Here is an 18,743-nt window from a genome sequence, read left to right as displayed (position 1 = left end):
CAAATCCAACCTTTAAATGGATTGCCAACTTTTTCAATCGAACACAATTGAAGTTGGCAATCCTAGAAAAAGAGAGCAACACACAGAACGAATTTCTAAACTAAAAAAAAAATCCTTGTGGCACAATTTGCAGATATTCTTACAGACTTACACTGAAGTACAGAACCCTTTTTACTTTTTTCCTTCTTTTTTGGGATTTTCAATTCTTTCTTTTCTTTTTGGATTCTTTGTTGCATACTTGCATGTGATCCGCAATAACTTTATGATGTCAACGTTTAATTATGGAGTTAATCAGCATCTCCTTAAATCAGTGGTCAAAGACAAACACTAAGTCTATCGTATGATTGCTGCAAGAAACCAATGGACAAGAGAGTACAGATGGAGTCACAGAGCAAATCACACCATCCGTTGCTTTCAAATTAATTCAACCAGTACCACCCACACATTTTACCTGTCCCCAAACTATTACTTTCCACTTCACAGTAAAAGTAAACCCCCTGATCAGTGCCAGAAATTACAGATTTAACGACTGTTTCTTCAAATGATACATAATTAACAATCATTTCCTGCTCTGTTTTGATGTAGCACAGGATAGTCTACGAGGAATGCATTTTCCTTTCACTGCTGCCTTTTCTCTCTTCTCTTCCTCTACTGTTTCTGCCAACCCAGCGTTGGTGCTCCTGACCAATTAATCAAATACCAAAGTCACTTAACATATAATAAATTATGCACAACCTGCAAGTTCTTTAATTTGCAAGTACAAAATCACTTATTAATTAACTTTTTCTTTTTATTGATTAATGAACTTTTTTTATTTTTCTGAGAGGAAAACTAGGAGATTTTTTTTCCATGTTAATAAATCCTCATACAAAGTTTCACCAGCCAGAGTGGCCCATAGTCAACATCTAACTACAGTTTCACAAGCAAGAGTGGCCCATAGGAGAATAGGTTATGATTAGTTGATTTGCCACCATTATTAATTCTTCAACGTTTATAGTCTTTTCCTACCTATAAAATTATTTGTATCACACTTGTTTATTAGATTGGTACCACATCTCTAAAATAAAGATAAAGATATATCCTGAGTTTTAGAAATGTAGTATCAATACAAATAATATGACACATCCAACATCACGTTTTTTTTCCTTTTTCTACAAGCATATATTCTAGTATGTACTTTCTACGAAATAAGCAAGGTATAAATATCGATATCAAGGGAAACATCGAGGGTCTAAAAATACAAAAATCAAGAAATCAGAATAGATGGAGAGAGATTTGAGAAAAATAATGTATCAAACGATTCAAACATGGCTACTAATTAATTTTAGAGGATGGAAATAACAAGATATATAGAGGTGTATGTTGCATGAAGATGTATTATATATGACTGACCTTTCTTCATTATAGGAATTGGATCTTTTGAGCACAGGTTGCTGATCAGCAGCCGAAACTCGATCTTCTTCCTTCATGGAGTCCACAATACTCCCACTGAAGTACTCCTTGTCCTCCGCCTGCAAATTCCCAAACCTCGGGTTTTCAGACATGTACTTGATCATCTCCTCATCTTCTGCCACCTTCATCGCCGTCCTGTACACCACCTCCTTGCGAAAGCTCTCGTGGCTACTGCAGCTCATCCTGTTCACTGCCACTGTCTGCTTCACGCACGGCGGCGGCGGCGCGCTCTTTGCTTTCGCCACCGCCGAGCTGCCGCACGCTATCAGCTGCAGCAGAACAGAGTTTCGACTCTGTCCTGCTGCAGATGATGGCGACTTGGAGACAGCATTTGGGTCGCTGTCTTTGAACCTTTTGGAGACATTGTTGCTTTGGTTGGAAGGCGGAGATGACTCGGTGTGAGTTAACTCGGCCGAGGGGGTTTTGTGGGTTTGTTGTTGTGGTGGTGGTGGTGGTGGTGGTGGGTCTTCGAGCTCGTCGGTGGAAACCCCTCTGGAGCAGCGAGAGTGGGGTGTGGTGGAGCTGGTGGTGTCGTAGCTTGTCTTCTCGTCCTCGTAGTCTACCAGCTCTTCTTCTTCTTCTTCTTCTTGTTCATCATAGTCTTGGTGATCTTCATACTTATTGGGGTTCTCTGCAGCTTCTTGATCATGTACTACTTGTCTGTGTGGAATCGGAGTCACCAGGGGTGATGATCTTCTTTTGGAGCCAAAATTTGAGTCTTGAATTTGATGGCTTATTTGAAGCTGATCTAATCTTTCTGCATAAAACAACAAAAAAGATGTTTTAGAGTTTAAAGGTTAAGCATAATATATATAGTTATTAATCAATAAAGACATCTAAACCCAAAAAAGGCTACGTATGTTTTTTTTTGGGTTTTTGATATTGAGACAAGAGAGTACTACTCTACCAGAGCAGCCTTCAACTAGTTCTGATCCTTTGAGTACATACTCAGCTCCTTCTGCTGGATAGATTATGTCGTTTTCAGCCAAATCGTTCCACACATAGCCATTCTTGTAGCTCCTAAAATTAAGCATAACAAACAACATTAGCCTAAAAGGTTGGTATATAGCATAAAAGGGTAATGAGCTTAATAACGCGTACACAACACACCTTTTACAAGACCAAGAGTATAGTGAGGGCATGCCTTTGCCTCTAAGAGCCGTGAGCCGATCCATTACATCTATATATATATATATATATATATGTACAACAAGAAACAGAGAAAGAAATTTTATAACAATGACCATGATTCTATGAAAAGGACCCCATCAAGAAATTTAAAGGAGACCAATTTGTAGCAAGCAAAAAGAGACCAATTTATTTACCTCTCAAACGAAGTGCGTGATTGGCTAAATGGGTGATCTCCATGTAATGAGGATGCTCAAGATGGCCATTTCTTGAAAGGTAGTAAACAACTTGGACTTTCTTGGTGGGTTTGATTCTTGGCTGCATGCACACTTTGGCTCTGTCCGGGCTGGTTTCTGGTCTGGTGGGTCTTCTTCTACTAAATCCAACATCCATATTCATCAGATATTCTACTTCTCTCTGAATCTCTTCTTTGCAGTTTGTTGTAGATGTTTTGGTTGTTGAAAAATTTATGAATCCAATTGTACATCACACCACCCTTATATCACTGCTCAATTAATAAGAGAAAAGAAAAGAAAGTGAAAAGGAGAGGCATGTGGCAAGACCCAAGAGATGTTACAGCACCTCAAAAGGTGTAACTGCAGAATGATGCTGACCAACTTTGGATGCTTTTGATCTTTTGAGAGAGAGAGAGTGTGTAAGAAAAGTGGAAGGTCACTGTTTGAGAATTTAATTTTGACTTTGGTGTGCTCTGATCCCGAAATGGGACAAACAAAGTGATCATCATTCATCAGTACATTCGCGAGCTTTTTATTTAGCCTTGCATTCCATGATATCAAAACAAACTCTTAACATTTTTAATCTCATCACTGATGGTCTGTGGTCCACTGGTCCTCCATTTGTTTATATTTCAACTTACTTTGAATTTTAGTTATTTTAAACTAACATCTCATCACTTACCATGTGATTTGAAGACTAAAATTCCATAAAAGACTTAAATATCGGTAATTCTAGCCAATAATAGTTTTTTCTTAGAAATTTATTGCATTAATATATAAAGAATCACAGAGTACAACGCCTCGAAAAAATAAGTAACATAAAAGAAAAGCACAACTGCACAATTAGGCCAAAAACAAAGCACAACCAAAGAGACACAATCCTGACCAGCTAAGCGTAAATAATACCAAGAAGAGGATTGCTAAATAATTGTGTTTGTGGGAAAACCCACATCGACCCGAACAGCCAATCACAGCTCGACACGTGGCTGGTCAAACATCCACCTCGGAGTTGATTCTCAGTGGTCAAACTTTGACTTCCACGTCATCACTGATCAGCACTTCCTCTACCAGCTCAGACCGGATCTCCACACCGCCCCTCCTTGTTCGGTCCGAGCCGAACCGATGATCTTCCTTGGGATCGAGTGTCCATCTTCCCACGATCATCCCGGCTCGGCTCGGCTCGGCACACGAGATGGCTTCCTTCCGAGTTCTGGCGTCGACCAGTTAGGGCTCGGAAAGACTCCAATCTATGGACCAGCTCGGCTTGGAGTCCCATGCCCGATCCGACCACATATGGACTTCGTGTCTTCGCATGGGAACATGTGTTCGTATCGGCTCGGCTCGGCTCTCCGCCGCCATTCCCAGGAAGATCACGCTGGGACGAACCGCCACACTTAAATGCACCTGACACATTCTTCTGACAGATAGAATATCAGGCCTGCATTCATGAATGTTGGAGCAGTCTACCTGAGCCTTCCAAACCTTGCATTTAATGGAGCATTCAATGCAGCATTGAATGCTGAGGAAGCAAGCAGCTGAGCATGCAACTAGGTCTGACCAGGTGCGTGGTTCTTTGGCAACCATTCATTCACATGCAGGTATCTTACTCATTAAGGTTTCCTTTGCTTATATATACCAAGTCATATGCACAAAATGAGGGATCTAGCAATCTACAAACATACACGCAAAACACTTGTATTCCTTTCTAGAACAAAAGGCCTACCCAACTTGCTGAGAATAACCCAGAACATTTACCTTGTTCTTCCCATTCTCCCAAGTTCTTCCTTTGTTCTTCCTCATCCACCATCAAACACCACCACTGATTTCATCATCGGAGTGTGTTTGGCTGGTACCACACCGGTCCATCTCCTTTGATCTTGTTTTTGTCTACAGGAAGATCTCAACCAGCATCCACTTCATCATCCAGCAAAGCACCTGATCAGCCAGGTCAACTTATCTAAGTTGTTGTATCTACCTTACGAGAATTTGCATCAACAGATTGGCGCCGTCTGTGGGAAGATCGACTTCAGCCGTTGTGCTCATCACTGCAAGCGCTGAGCTCTTCCTTCAAACAAGTCATCATGGCTACCGTCTATCGGGACACCAATTCTTCTTCAGGAGCGTCTCAGAATGATGAACAACATCAGCCTGAGACACCTGAGAAAACGAGGGGAGCACAACTCCCCAGGACACCAAAGTCCAAAGGTTCCTCCAAAATCCGAGCCGCTCACAAACTCCTTAAGGAGAGCCGGCGACATCTAGCCGCAGAGAATGCACTCCTGAAGCAGAATAATGAGCTGCTTGCAAAACAGGCCGAGCTGGCCGGCGAACTTGCACGCCATCGTGCTCAGCTCGAGAACAGCGGGGGATCGGGTTTCCGATCGCGCCGAACCCGAACCGAGCAGGAGGTCCTTTCACCGTCTCCTTCTCGGCAAAGCATTCCTGCCGAGCCGAACGACCAGACTGATTACGTCTTCCCGGGCTTCGAAGACATGCCCCCGGCCGAACAGGCCGAATGCCTGAACGCCCACCGTCTTCTTCAGCAAAAACAGGCGGCTTTCAAGAAGCATGCCCCCAGGAACTCGGGCGGAAACCGTGCAGACCCTAATACAAACCGACGACCCCCGGCCCAATCAAGATTGGGGGCCAACAGTCCGGCCGGTTCAACTGAAACCAGGGGCCCGATTCGGAATAGACTCGGCCCTATCGCCAGCCAGGATCCTTCCCCATCAGGAGCTCACTCGGGGAGGCGATCAGTGAGCGACCGACTGGGATCTACCATGATCATGTCCGATCGGCAACCGGCGAGCGAAAGGCTCACTCGTCAACCGGTGAGTGAGAGGCTCGGCAACCAGGCCGAGTGCTCAGGGGAGAATGTGGCCGAGCCGACCCCACCCAATGTGGAAAATCTTGTTCGGACTTTGGTCCAGGACCAAATCCGAAGCGTCCACGATCGGCTCGGACATGTCGAGGTCTCCAGGGGGTACATTGGTAGGGCCGACAACGGAGAGGAACTCCCCCTCCCGTACACCAGCAGAATTATGGATGCTGAGGTCTCTCGTGACACCAAGCCCCCCAAGATGGACCAGTATGACGGGACCAAGGATCCCTACGACCATCTTGACAGCTTCAGATACGCCATGGAGGCCCGCCAGGCATCTGAAGCCACGAAGTGCAGAATCTTCCCTTCGACCTTGAAGGGCTCGGCTCGGGGTTGGTTCCGAACCCTCCAACCGAACTCCATCGACTCTTTCCCCGACCTCCGGAGGGCCTTCCTGGCGAGATATCGGGTTGTATCCGAGCGACTCTACAACTTGAACGATATGTCGCTCATCAAACAGCAGGAAGGGGAGAGCCTCAAGGCCTATCTAATCCGCTTCAACATCGAATATACGAAGTGCGACGATTGCGACGATAGGTCAGCTAAGAATGCCCTCATGCAGGGTCTGCACGCCGGGGGACTCCGCTCCCACCTAATGAGGAATCCTCCCTCCACTTACGATGAGCTTTCTGCCGAAGCCACTAAGTGGGCACGGGCTGAGGAGTGGGACGCTCAGGTGGAGGCCCTGAATCCCAGGCCGACCTCGACCAAAAGGAAGGAGGGAGAGGTCGCAAGTCCCAAACCCCAGGTCCAACCCAAGAAGACCAGGACCGAGGAGCCACGCCAACTTCTGGGCAAAGGACCCAAGTTTGTCCAGTACACGGAGTACACTCCCCTCAACGCCGGTCTGGAGACAATCTACTCCAAGGTCAAGGACCAACTCCCAGTCGCAAGGGAGATCAAGGGACCACCCCCAGACAAAATCAAGGAGGGCGTCTTCTGCAAATACCATTCCAATCACGGCCACGTCACGGGTGATTGCTACGCCCTCCGCGACGGGATTGAGACTCTTGCCCGGGCGGGTAAGATCAATCAATTCCTGGCCGGTGGGCCTAGGGTGCCCAAGGCTGCGCCGAAGAAGCCCACCAACACCATCGAGGTCCAGGATGCTGCCATCGGATCAATCGGCGGGGGACCGACCTTCGTGGGAAGCTCTAACCGATCCCAGAAGGAGTATGTCAGACAGGCGGCTCAAGCTCACGAGTCCCTGTCGATCCAGGCAGGTCAGCCCAGCACTTCAAAAAGACAGCGGAAGGACTGGGCGCCGGTCACCTTTGAGCCGAACGAGGCAAACGAGATCATCTTCCCCCACTATGATCCGGTCGTCATAGTGGCTGAGGTGGCCGGAACAACCATCGCGCGTTCCTTCGTCGATGGAGGGAGCTCAGTCAACATCCTCTACCACTCTGCGTTCGCGCAGATGGGCATCGGCGAGGATAAGCTGGAGACCGATACACCTGCCTTGGTCGGGTTCGGGGGAGAAGTGGTTCAACCCCTCGGACACATCTACCTTCCCCTTTCGCTCGGGAAGGGGCCGATCAAGAAGACCTGCATGACGTACTTCATTGTCGTCAAGCGGCCGTCAGCCTACAACATCATTCTGGGCAGACCGGCTCTAGTCGACCTTGACTGCATCGTCCATTACGCCAACCTCCTCATCAAATGTCCGGTGGGCGACGACTGCATCGTCATTCAGGGAGACCAGTGCTCGGCTCGGTCATGCTACGCCGCTTCGATCAAGCAGAAGGGTCAGCTGCCGAACTCGCAGGAACTTGACTCCATTGCCGATTCGGGCAGGTGGCCGAGGGCGGAGACGTTCGACTTCACTTCCGAGCCGAGCTCAGATTCTCGGCCCCTCCCCGCCGAGGCTTGGGAGGAAGTGCCGATCTCAGCCGAGACACCGGATCGGCTCGTCCGAGTGGGGACTCAGATCAGCCCCGAGCAGCGCTCCGCCATAATTGACTTCCTCCGTGCCAACGCGGAAGTATTCGCCTGGTCTTACGATGACATGCCAGGCATATCGTCTGACGTGATCACCCACAGGCTGAACACTGACCCGGGATGCAAACCGGTCCGTCAGAAGAGGAGGTCATACGATCCGGTTCGATACGCCGCCATGGCTGAAGAGGTGACCAAGTTGCAAAACAACGGGTTCATCCGGGAGGTCAACTACCCCGACTGGCTCGCCAACGTGGTCATGGTGAAAAAGAACAACGGGAAGTGGAGGATGTGCGTGGACTTCACCGATCTGAACAGGGCTTGTCCCAAGGACAGCTTTCCCTTGCCTAGGATAGATCAGCTCGTCGATGCAACAGCAGGACATCAGCTCCTCAGTTTCATGGACGCCTACTCTGGATACAACCAGATCCTGATGCATAAGTCCGACCAGGAAGGCACATCTTTCATAACTGATCGCGGCATGTACTGCTACAAGGTCATGCCCTTCGGCCTCAAAAACGCCGGAGCCACCTATCAAAGGCTGGTCAACCACATGTTCAGATCTTCCATCGGCAAATCCGTAGAGGTTTACGTGGATGACATGCTGGTCAAGAGCATCAAGGCGGACGATCACGTCAAGGACCTCTCAGACATGTTCGGAGTCCTGAAGGAGTATCAGATGCGGCTGAACCCAGCCAAATGTGTCTTTGGGGTTCGGTCAGGAAAGTTCCTGGGCTACCTGGTCAGCCAACGGGGGATTGAAGCCAATCCGGAGAAGATCCAGGCTTTGATCAACATGAAGTCCCCAAGGACACGCAAGGAAATCCAGAGTCTGACTGGAAGAGTTGCCGCCCTGAACCGGTTCATCTCAAAATCTACTGACCGGTGCCTCCCTTTCTTCAAAGCCTTAAGGGGAGCAGGGAAGAGCATAGAATGGACCCCCCAATGCGAGCAGGCCTTTCAAGACCTGAAAAGGCACATGGGGGAACCTCCCATCTTATCCAAACCAGAGGAAGGTGAAGAACTTTTCCTCTACCTCTCTGTCTCTGACTCGGCTCTCAGCTCGGTTCTGGTGAGAGAGGTCGGCGGTGTACAACACCCCGTCTTCTATACGAGCCGAGCCCTCGCCGATGCCGAGACCAGGTATCCAAAATTCGAGAAGATGGCTCTCGCCCTGGTTAGCTCGGCTCGGAAATTAAGGCCCTACTTCCAGGCTCATTCCATCGTTGTCTTGACGGACCAGCCGCTCAGACAAATCCTGGCAAAACCAGAGACTTCGGGTCGGCTCATCAAATGGTCAATCGAGCTCGGCGAGTTTGACATCATCTACCGTCCAAGGACGGCCATCAAAGGTCAGGCCATGTCGGACTTCATCTGTGAGTCGACCACCTCGACGGAGGATCCACCACGTACCGACGCTATGACAACAGCAGCCGATCCGAACACAATCGGCGAACGCGGCCAGGTTGATCTCCTCACCTGGACCCTCTACGTGGACGGATCTTCCAACGCCATGGGAAGCGGAGCCGGGCTTGTTCTGATCTCCCCAGAACAAGTTGTGATGGAGTATGCTCTTCGCTTCAGATTTCAAGCATCAAACAATGAAGCAGAGTATGAGGCACTCATCGCCGGGCTCAGATTGGCAAAGGAGCTCGGCGCGACCAAACTAAACATCTTCAGCGACTCTCAGCTAATCGTCAATCAGATTTTGGGGGAGTATGAGACTCGAGAACCTAGCATGACTGCCTATCTCGAGAAGACTCGTCTGCTGCTTGGGAACTTCCATGAGTACAAAATATCCCAAATCCCGAGGGCAGAAAACTGCAGAGCCGACGCCTTGGCACGTTTGGCTTCGGCCACAGACACCGGATCCGCTAGACACGTTCCAGTTGAAATCCTGGACAGACCTAGCACCGCCGAAAACGAAGTCACCGTCATGCAGACCGAGGCCGAGCCGAACTGGATGACGCCGATCATCAATTACTTGGTCTCCGGGATCCTTCCCCCGGAGAGAGACAAGGCACGTCTCATCAAGACGAGCTCGGCTCGGTTCAGCATGATCAATGGTCAGCTCTACAAAAGAAGTTTCTCCCTGCCCTACTTACGGTGCGTCACTCCCCAAGAAGGTCAGGATGTGCTGAGAGAAATCCACGAGGGGATATGCGGAAACCACTCTGGAGGAAGAGCCCTCGCCTACAAGACGATCAGACAGGGTTACTTCTGGCCAACACTGAACAAGGACGCAGATCATCTGTCTCGCGCTTGTATCAAATGCCAGCAATTTGCCGCGGTTCCCCACCAACCTCCCCAGTTGCTGACCTCCATATCCAGCCCCTGGCCGTTCGCGCAGTGGGGACTCGATCTGATCGGCCCTATGCCGAAGGCAAAAGGGCAAGTCACCATGGCAGTGGTAGCAGTCGACTACTTCACCAAATGGGCCGAGGCCGAGCCCCTAGCCACAACCACAGCCGAACGGATGGAGACCTTCGTCTGGAAGAACATCATTTGCCGGTTCGGCATGCCGCACACCATCATTGCGGACAATGGCAAGCAGTTCGACTGCAAGAAATTCAGGAGTTTTTGTTCACGTCTGAACATCAACTTGCGCTTCACCGCGCCTTACCATCCGCAGTCGAACGGACAGGTCGAGGCCATCAACAAGATCATCAAGAAAACCCTCAAGACTAAACTAGATAATGCTAAGGGAAATTGGCCTGAACTCCTGCCAGAAGTACTTTGGTCCTACCGAACTTCCTATCGCAACTCCACGAAGGAAACACCCTATGCATTGGCGTTCGGAACTGACGCTGTTGTCCCGGTCGAAATGGGGACTCCTTCATTCCGGACCGGCACGTACAATCCCGAGACCAATGACGCCGGACTTCGGCTCGGCCTGGACATGATCGAGGAGAGGCGAACCGACGCCAATCTCTGCCGAGCCGCCTACCAACAGAGGGTAGCCAAGTACTACAATCAAAGGGTCAGACCCAGAAGCTTCGGATTGGGCAATCTCGTCATGAAAAAGAATCCCCTTGCCATCAAAGAGAGCTCGTTCGATCCGAACTGGACCGGACCATACAGAATCACGGGCATAGTCAAGCCCGGCACTTACAACTTGGCCACTCTGGCTGGTAAGCCTCTCAAGCATAGCTGGAACGCTGAACACTTGAAGACTTATTACCAGTAAAAATGTAGTTAGGATCGGGGACTGTCCGACCTAACACCCATTCCAATCAATGAAAGGATGAACACATTTCTACTCATTTTCCTACTTATTTTTCGAAGCAAACACTGGGGACTCCACTCCTATACACTTCTAACAAAGAGGAAAGATCTAAGTGTTTCCTTCGAAAAAAATAGTAAACCCATGTGCCGAGCCGAAGTGCCATTTTCGGCCCGACGCTCGGTGCATTACAGACTCATCAGGTCTATAAACTCATGTGTCGAGCGGGCGCGCCATTTCCGGCCCGATGCTCGGCATATTACAGACTCATCAGGTCTATAAACTCATGTGTCGAGCGGGCGCGCCATTTCCGGCCCGATGCTCGGCATATTACAGACTCATCAGGTCTATAAACTCATGTGTCGAGCGGGCGCGCCATTTCCGGCCCGATGCTCGGCATATTACAGACTCATCAGGTCTATAAACTCCCGTGCCGAGCTAGCGCGCCACTTTCGGCCCAATGCTCGGCATGGTACAGACTTATCAGGTCTATAAAAATCCCTGTCTGAGCCGAAGTGACTTCCTACAGTCCTAACGTTCAACAGGATATTTCTAAAAGAAAAATATACACTCCAACCAAAACTTTCATCGTGCATACCGAGCCGATCTGAAAGTAGGTTTGAATATTTTTCTCAAAAAACTGCATTCCTAAATATCTCAATGGGTATGCCGAGCCCATCCGAGATGACTAGGGTCTTTAAATTTTTACTTATCTTGGTTATGCTTATCAAGCTGATCCGAAGACAATTTCTAATTTATCATTACCATTCATTTTCATCGCGATCGGCATGCCGAGCCGATCTCAAAATGCCTTGGTTTTTATTATGTTTTTCACTTTTATCATTTTCTTGCCCATGTGTTATTAGTTTTGTCTTTTAGCTTAATTCCCGAGCCGAACTGACAGCAACTTGTATCATAAAAAGAAATACTGATAAATAAGTAACATAAAACCAAATACAATCTGTTCCAAAATTAGTCAAACCCGAGCCACACCTCGGCTCGGGAAGAAATATAAAAACAAGACAACATAAAAATTAAATAAAGTCAGCCATCATGCAGATCGCTCGGCAGGGCCCTCCTGGATCGGCTCGGTAGACTCCTCAGGCGTCTCCTCGCCGAGCTGCACCACCTCAACCCCGCCGATCTGCATCTCATCATTGGGATCGGATTCGGGGACTGGGGGAATCGGGGTCGGCTCGTGTGCAGGCAGTGGAGGATCTTCCGGAGTCGGCTCGACTTCGGCGCGGACTTGGCGATCGGGAGGAGGAAGCTCATCCTGTTGACTCCCCTGGGTGTCTTCATCGTCATCGGACTCGCCAAGGAATGAGACATCCCAGTCCGGCCTCTTCGATTTGATCGCCTCCAAGAGCTCCTGATACCCATCAAAATGGGCATCAGCCAGTGCCTGGGCGCTCGGCACTTCAGCTCGACGTCGGAGTTCGGCATTTTCGACCCTCCGTTCGGCAGCCTCGACGTCTCGCTGAAGATCGCCGACATAGTGCCTCAAGTCCGCCACATTTTGCTCCGAGGAGGCAAGCTCCTTGCCGAGCCGACCGACCTCCTCCTCCTTCCTGGCCAGCCTGGATTGCAGACCCTCCGACCGTTCGCGCTCGGCATTGACCGTCCGCTCGGCCTCGGCCAACTTCCCTTTCAGCTCTACGACCCGTGCCCGAAACCTCTCCAGTTTCGCCTCGGCATCGACGGCGGCCTTAGCAGCTTCGAACTGCCTCATGGCGAGCTGTAAGAAAAACATATCTATTACTAATCCGAACCGAGCGGATAGACGAAATCCGAAGTAAAAGAGACTTACCAACATGGCCTGGCGGGATGCGATCAGAGCCTGGTGGCTGAAGCCCGGCTCGCCATGATCGGCCCACAGCCCCTCCTGCACCCTCGCGGTCATCACGCGCTTAAGGCCCGTGACGAACGGCTCGAGGCCGGGGTCTACCTCCACCGCCTTTAGGGGCGCCGAACCAGATGCTCCGGCACCAGAACCTCCGGGTTCGGCCCTAGCCCTCTTCTCCACCGGGGCCTCGGTCTGGGGAGCTTTCCTCTTCTCTGCTTGCCGAACCGGTCTCGGCGCAGGAGACCTAGGCTGAGCTGACGCTGGGGCAGGAACCTGGACCGGCTCGGCGGGGGCCCGTCCTGCGGCCCTCCTCTGGACGCTCCGAGCAGCCTTCCTCCTTAGGCGAGCCTCCAGTTCGGTGGGCGCCATTCCCCTTTCTGCCCGAGGATTCCACCTGGGTACAAACCAGGAGATCCCGCTCTGTCGGATCTGAGTCTCCCCGAGCAGAAACTTGGTTGACAAATACTCTGCTGGTGAGTCCCTGATCGTGGCGATCTGATCCTTAAGCTCGCCTCGGAGCTTGAACTTTCCCCAGCTAACTGCAAAGACGAAGCCAAAAAGAGTTAGACAAAGAAAAAATGCAATTATTTACAAGACGTAAGCAAATTGTCCTCGGATCGGCCCCAAACTCCCAATGCCCACCTGGAATCCTAAAGGCTCTGGGAACCCGAGCCGAGGTCATTCTGTTCGGATCGGCGAACTCCCAATCCCCAGAGACAAAGAAATATCTTTTCTTCCATGTCTTCTGGGAAGAGGGATTCCCACCGAAGAGTGGCCCCGAGTACGCCTGAAGGTTGTAGAATCCGAGCTCGCTCTGCTTCGACCTCAGCGCGTAATTGCAAAACAGGATATCCTTGTGTGGCACACACTTGTGCACTTTGTGCCACAAGATATGCATGGACAGGATGATCCTGTATACATTCGGGTTCAGCTGGTGTGGCGCCGCGCCGATCGTCGCGAGCCAGTCTTGCAGGAAGGCGTGTAGGGGGAGCCGAACCCCATTCTCAAACATCTCCGGGTACATGGTCACCCATCCTGTCGGGGGTCGGCTCGGCTTCTCCCCCTCGGTCGGCAACCTCATCAACACGGAGTCGGGAACCGAGTACCTGTCCCTCAAGTCCCGGAGATGGTACTCGGTCATCTCATTGGAGATCTGATCGGCCTTCCACGCCAATTCCTCGTAGAAGTCCGGGTCGATCGGACTCCCCGTCACCCCCTGGGCCGAGGTCGACGCCTCATGACCCCTGTCTCTTTCATCCGAGCCTGAGGTGAGTCTGCTCGGGATGGTTGCGATCGGCTCGACGTCAAGAGGTTCTTCGTCGCCTCCTTCGGCCGCCCCTTGTTCCCGATCGGAACTCAGTATCTCGGGATTCTCTTGGTCTCCTCGGGCTCGGCGCTCACCACCTGGGTTACGATTCAATGCCGAGCCGGCCTCGTCCAACTCTTCCGACAAACCGTCCAAACTCGCCTCACCCGCAGGTGGGCTTCGGCTCGGCTCGGCCTCACCCGCAGACGGGCTTCGGCTCATCTCAGCCTCACTATCTCCTTCAAAGGCTTCTCCCGAGCCGAGCCGGCCACTCGAGTCAGTTTCAGACATCTCTAAAAACACCTTTTTCTTCTTTCTCTCTTACTTTTTGGATCGAAAGGTGCCCCTTTTTCAAGAACACCAAGAACAAACCCAGAAAAAACCCGAAAAAAGGGAAAAACTCAAAAGTGGACAGAATCACTTACTGGTTTTGTCCGGCCAAATCTCTCCACCCCAAACACCCTCGGAATCACCTCGCCTATCGCCGTACCCGCTCGATGTTGGGATCGGACTACCACTCCAACGACGGTGAGAGAGAAGATTTCACGGTGAGAGAGAGAGTTTTTGCAGGAGAGAGAGTGAGCTTCAGGAAAATGAAAGGGAAGAGAGAGAAATTGCCAATTTATATCCTCATGCAGACCGATCTCAGCCCTTCATTTCTGGCGCTTCAAATGCCAGATCTTGACACCTGTCAAGCATTCAAAAATACCCATAATGAGGTGACCCTTACGTTCCCCCATGCAGAAATCAAACGTCCCTTCACCTGTCCCAGAGATTTTCTGACCAATCACAAGTCGTCATGTGCTCGGACCTTCGGGAACATGGGCTTGTAGGGTTCGGCTCGGACCAAGCGAACACGCCATCTTCGGGATTACACTTCAACTTCCAATCCACCACTGCCCGCTCGGATCGGAAGCTGGGGGACTCCTGTTTGTGGGAAAACCCACATCGACCCGAACAGCCAATCACAGCTCGACACGTGGCTGGTCAAACATCCACCTCGGAGTTGATTCTCAGTGGTCAAACTTTGACTTCCACGTCATCACTGATCAGCACTTCCTCTACCAGCTCAGACCGGATCTCCACACCGCCCCTCCTTGTTCGGTCCGAGCCGAACCGATGATCTTCCTTGGGATCGAGTGTCCATCTTCCCACGATCATCCCGGCTCGGCTCGGCTCGGCACACGAGATGGCTTCCTTTCGAGTTCTGGCGTCGACCAGTTAGGGCTCGGAAAGACTCCAATCTATGGACCAGCTCGGCTTGGAGTCCCATGCCCGATCCGACCACATATGGACTTCGTGTCTTCGCATGGGAACATGTGTTCGTATCGGCTCGGCTCGGCTCTCCGCCGCCATTCCCAGGAAGATCACGCTGGGACGAACCGCCACACTTAAATGCACCTGACACATTCTTCTGACAGATAGAATATCAGGCCTGCATTCATGAATGTTGGAGCAGTCTACCTGAGCCTTCCAAACCTTGCATTTAATGGAGCATTCAATGCAGCATTGAATGCTGAGGAAGCAAGCAGCTGAGCATGCAACTAGGTCTGACCAGGTGCGTGGGTCTTTAGCAACCATTCATTCACATGCAGGTATCTTACTCATTAAGGTTTCCTTTGCTTATATATACCAAGTCATATGCACAAAATGAGGGATCTAGCAATCTACAAACATACACGCAAAACACTTGTATTCCTTTCTAGAACAAAAGGCCTACCCAACTTGCTGAGAATAACCCAGAACATTTACCTTGTTCTTCCCATTCTCCCAAGTTCTTCCTTTGTTCTTCCTCATCCACCATCAAACACCACCACTGATTTCATCATCGGAGTGTGTTTGGCTGGTACCACACCGGTCCATCTCCTTTGATCTTGTTTTTGTCTACAGGAAGATCTCAACCAGCATCCACTTCATCATCCAGCAAAGCACCTGATCAGCCAGGTCAACTTATCTAAGTTGTTGTATCTACCTTACGAGAATTTGCATCAACAAATTGTAATTAAAACTGTTTATTTATTTAATAATAGTTAAAAAATAATACGATTTTTTATTTGGTTAATTTTTTATAAAAATGTTCTTTAAAGAGTAATTTAAAAAATGAACGATTTCGTTCATAAGACTATATTGTATAATGGACATGAGAAAAGAGAATGCGCAAAAGAGAAAACAACTAACATTTCTCATAATAAGAAATTAATTAAGTCTCTATTCTACAAAATACTCAAGTTAGATGAAGAAAAACTTGGGGTCTAATACTGTATACTTGCATCTAATGGCCTAAGTAATTGAAGTTCTGAGAAGCAAGATAGGAGGTTTACTATATATTGTTCTTAAAGTTCTATTATTTCGTTCTCTCTACAAAGGATAAATGTCAACGGCAAGGCAAAGTTAATTTTTTGGTGAAATTTGAATTTTTGCCTAACTTATTTTCATTTGTTTCAATCTTACTCATTAATATCTCTATTCTTTGAATAAAAGTATTGGTACAAATAATACACAAAAATCTCTATAGCAAAATAAAAATAATGCACAAAAGTTCATAAATATATATATATATAGTTATGATCCAATGATTGGTAATTGTAGATTTCTACTGAATTTGAATGTACAAATTTGAATGTACATTGGTAACTTTTGGATTTTTTATCTAACCATTGGTAACTAAAGATTTTCATGGTCAATGACTCAATGATCGATGTTATCAAGTGATTAAAGTTCTATATGATAATATGTATTTTTCTGCATATTTAATAAGTGAGAATGAGTCAGAATGACATCCCCTTTACTTGGTCTCAGATATTATATCTTTATTATTAGTCAGGCAAAATGCATGTCACGGGCCTAACACTGGTGAAGAAGTGGATATGCACCAACTGCATGGGTGATTCTTTGGGGCCACATATATATATATATATATATAACGTACCCTCTAACGTTATAACTCTAGGCTCTTAGGTAATTAATATTAGTAAGTAGTATCTATTCATCTTGCCCTAGATAGAAATCAAATGCATGCATGCGTCTATCTCACATTCTCACTGTCCAAAAACGTGAAGAATTGGGTGACTCCACTCAACTTTAAGTACTATGTACCCTCAACTCCAAGCCTCATCCAATGTTCAAGATTGTGTAGTATGAGTGTAACCCTCAAACAACCTCAAGCATAGTTTGTTGCATAGAAAAATTATGTACACATATATATGCTCTCAATGTGACATTAACGATAACTTACTTTAACTATAAGTCTATAACTAATTATACATTTTGATTAAAAAAAACCAATTAAACAAGTATTATCCAATAAAAAAATGTGAGGGAATTAAAGCATGCATTATCAAATATCAACTACAAGTTTAGAAGAATAAAAAGCACAGAAATTGAAGTAAATGAAAGGAGAATTGGGGGAGAAATGAGATAAAAGATTTGTAGACCTCGTATGTAGAAGTAGAACTGTAGAAGAGTAGATGTTGGTTTTGGAGTTTAGTAGTCGTCCTGTCAAGTCGTGTCGTGTCGTGTCCCAGAAACACAGAACCCGATCTGATCAATCCGTTTGCTTCCTTAATTTTATCCCAGCGATCCCTTGTACACGGACCCTCCTTCAGTCCTTCTGGCCTTGGTGTCCCCGCAGCCACGTGTTTGATCAGGCCAATGGCTGTTCAAAAGAATCAAAACCCTACTGCTGCTCACTTTGATGACTCCTTGATCAATATATATATATATATAAATATTTTCATTTTGAGTCATGTCCTCGCATTTCGGCCATCGTGGTCTACTCTCCTTTGTAGTCAAACGTTTTTAGCTAGGCATCACATATCAATATATCATCATGCAGATATACAACTATTACTTATAAATGGACTAGACAAGACTTGAGAGTTGTAATATGGTTTAAAAAGGTATGTTAGTTAAATAATATGTATTTGGAGACAACAAGATTGGATTAGACTAGACTCATACCTTGAACTTTGGAACTCAAACTCATGGGCTCTACACAAATCCGAACTCTAAACTTTAAATTTTGAAATTTTGAAATTAATCTCACTTTATTCTCTAAAAAAAATAATAATAAATTAGGCATATCCCTATCAAACTCATGTTTTTCCCATTAAAAACCAAGCCTTTTTATTTTCATAGGTTAACGCTTTGACTAGGTGCCAACTCACCTATTTTTCATATATAAATTTCCTTGTCGGTATTTTTAAAAATATAGATTTTATAAATCCCTTTTATGTCCTTAAACTCATTTCTCACATTTTTTTCTTTATTTTAATTAGCGGTTGTTTTTACTCCTTACATTATGCTTTAATAATGATGATCATTGATTGGACGTTTTCTACACAAAGGGTCTAGGTAAATTGTTTATTTGTCGATGCTTACCAAAAAAAATTGTGTATTTCTACTTAGTTATATAATTGAGAGCACTTAAGTCCTTAATAATTTTGTGTGGCCTTGTATAATAAATGTAGTTAAATTGATACAAACAAATTTAATTGCAATTCAAAATAGGTAAGTAAATTGGTCATTCGGGAAAAAAAAAAAAAGTAGGTTAATATATTGATGATTTCTAAAAGAAATGTAGGTGATTTGATGATTCTAAAAGAAATGTAGGTGATTTGATGATTCTTTTTTTTTTTAAAGTAGGTATATTGATCATTCTAAAATAAGTAGGTAAATTGATCATTCTAAAAAAAAGGTAGGTACATTGATCATTCTAAAAAAATATGTTTTTT

General features: G+C 47.3%; 1 protein-coding gene across 2 annotated transcripts; it reads right to left on the bottom strand.

Moving 5' to 3' along the window:
• Window positions 1–412: 412 nt before the first annotated feature.
• Window positions 413–17,462, bottom strand: LOC147283999 (UPSTREAM OF FLC protein (DUF966)). Of its 2 annotated transcripts, XM_086244922.1 has the most exons (6): window positions 17,445–17,462; window positions 2,778–2,956; window positions 2,563–2,632; window positions 2,360–2,472; window positions 1,393–2,209; window positions 413–680 (listed from the first exon to the last, which is right to left on the bottom strand). In XM_086244922.1, exons 2-6 carry the CDS (start codon window positions 2,902–2,904, stop codon window positions 560–562), a joined length of 1,248 nt encoding a protein of 415 aa, XP_086101048.1. In that variant the 5' UTR covers window positions 2,905–2,956; window positions 17,445–17,462; the 3' UTR covers window positions 413–559. The 2 variants fall into 2 exon arrangements, with proteins under 2 accessions (XP_086101048.1, XP_086101047.1); XM_086244921.1 differs by lacking the exon at window positions 17,445–17,462 and having other exon boundaries at window positions 2,778–3,075.
• Between the last annotated feature and the right edge of the window lie 1,281 nt (window positions 17,463–18,743).

The sequence above is a fragment of the Dryas octopetala genome, chromosome 5 (genome assembly GCF_963921425.1).
Source record: "Dryas octopetala chromosome 5, drDryOcto1.1, whole genome shotgun sequence".
Lineage (NCBI taxonomy): Eukaryota > Viridiplantae > Streptophyta > Magnoliopsida > Rosales > Rosaceae > Dryas > Dryas octopetala.
This window is presented reverse-complemented; position numbering and strand designations above follow the sequence as displayed.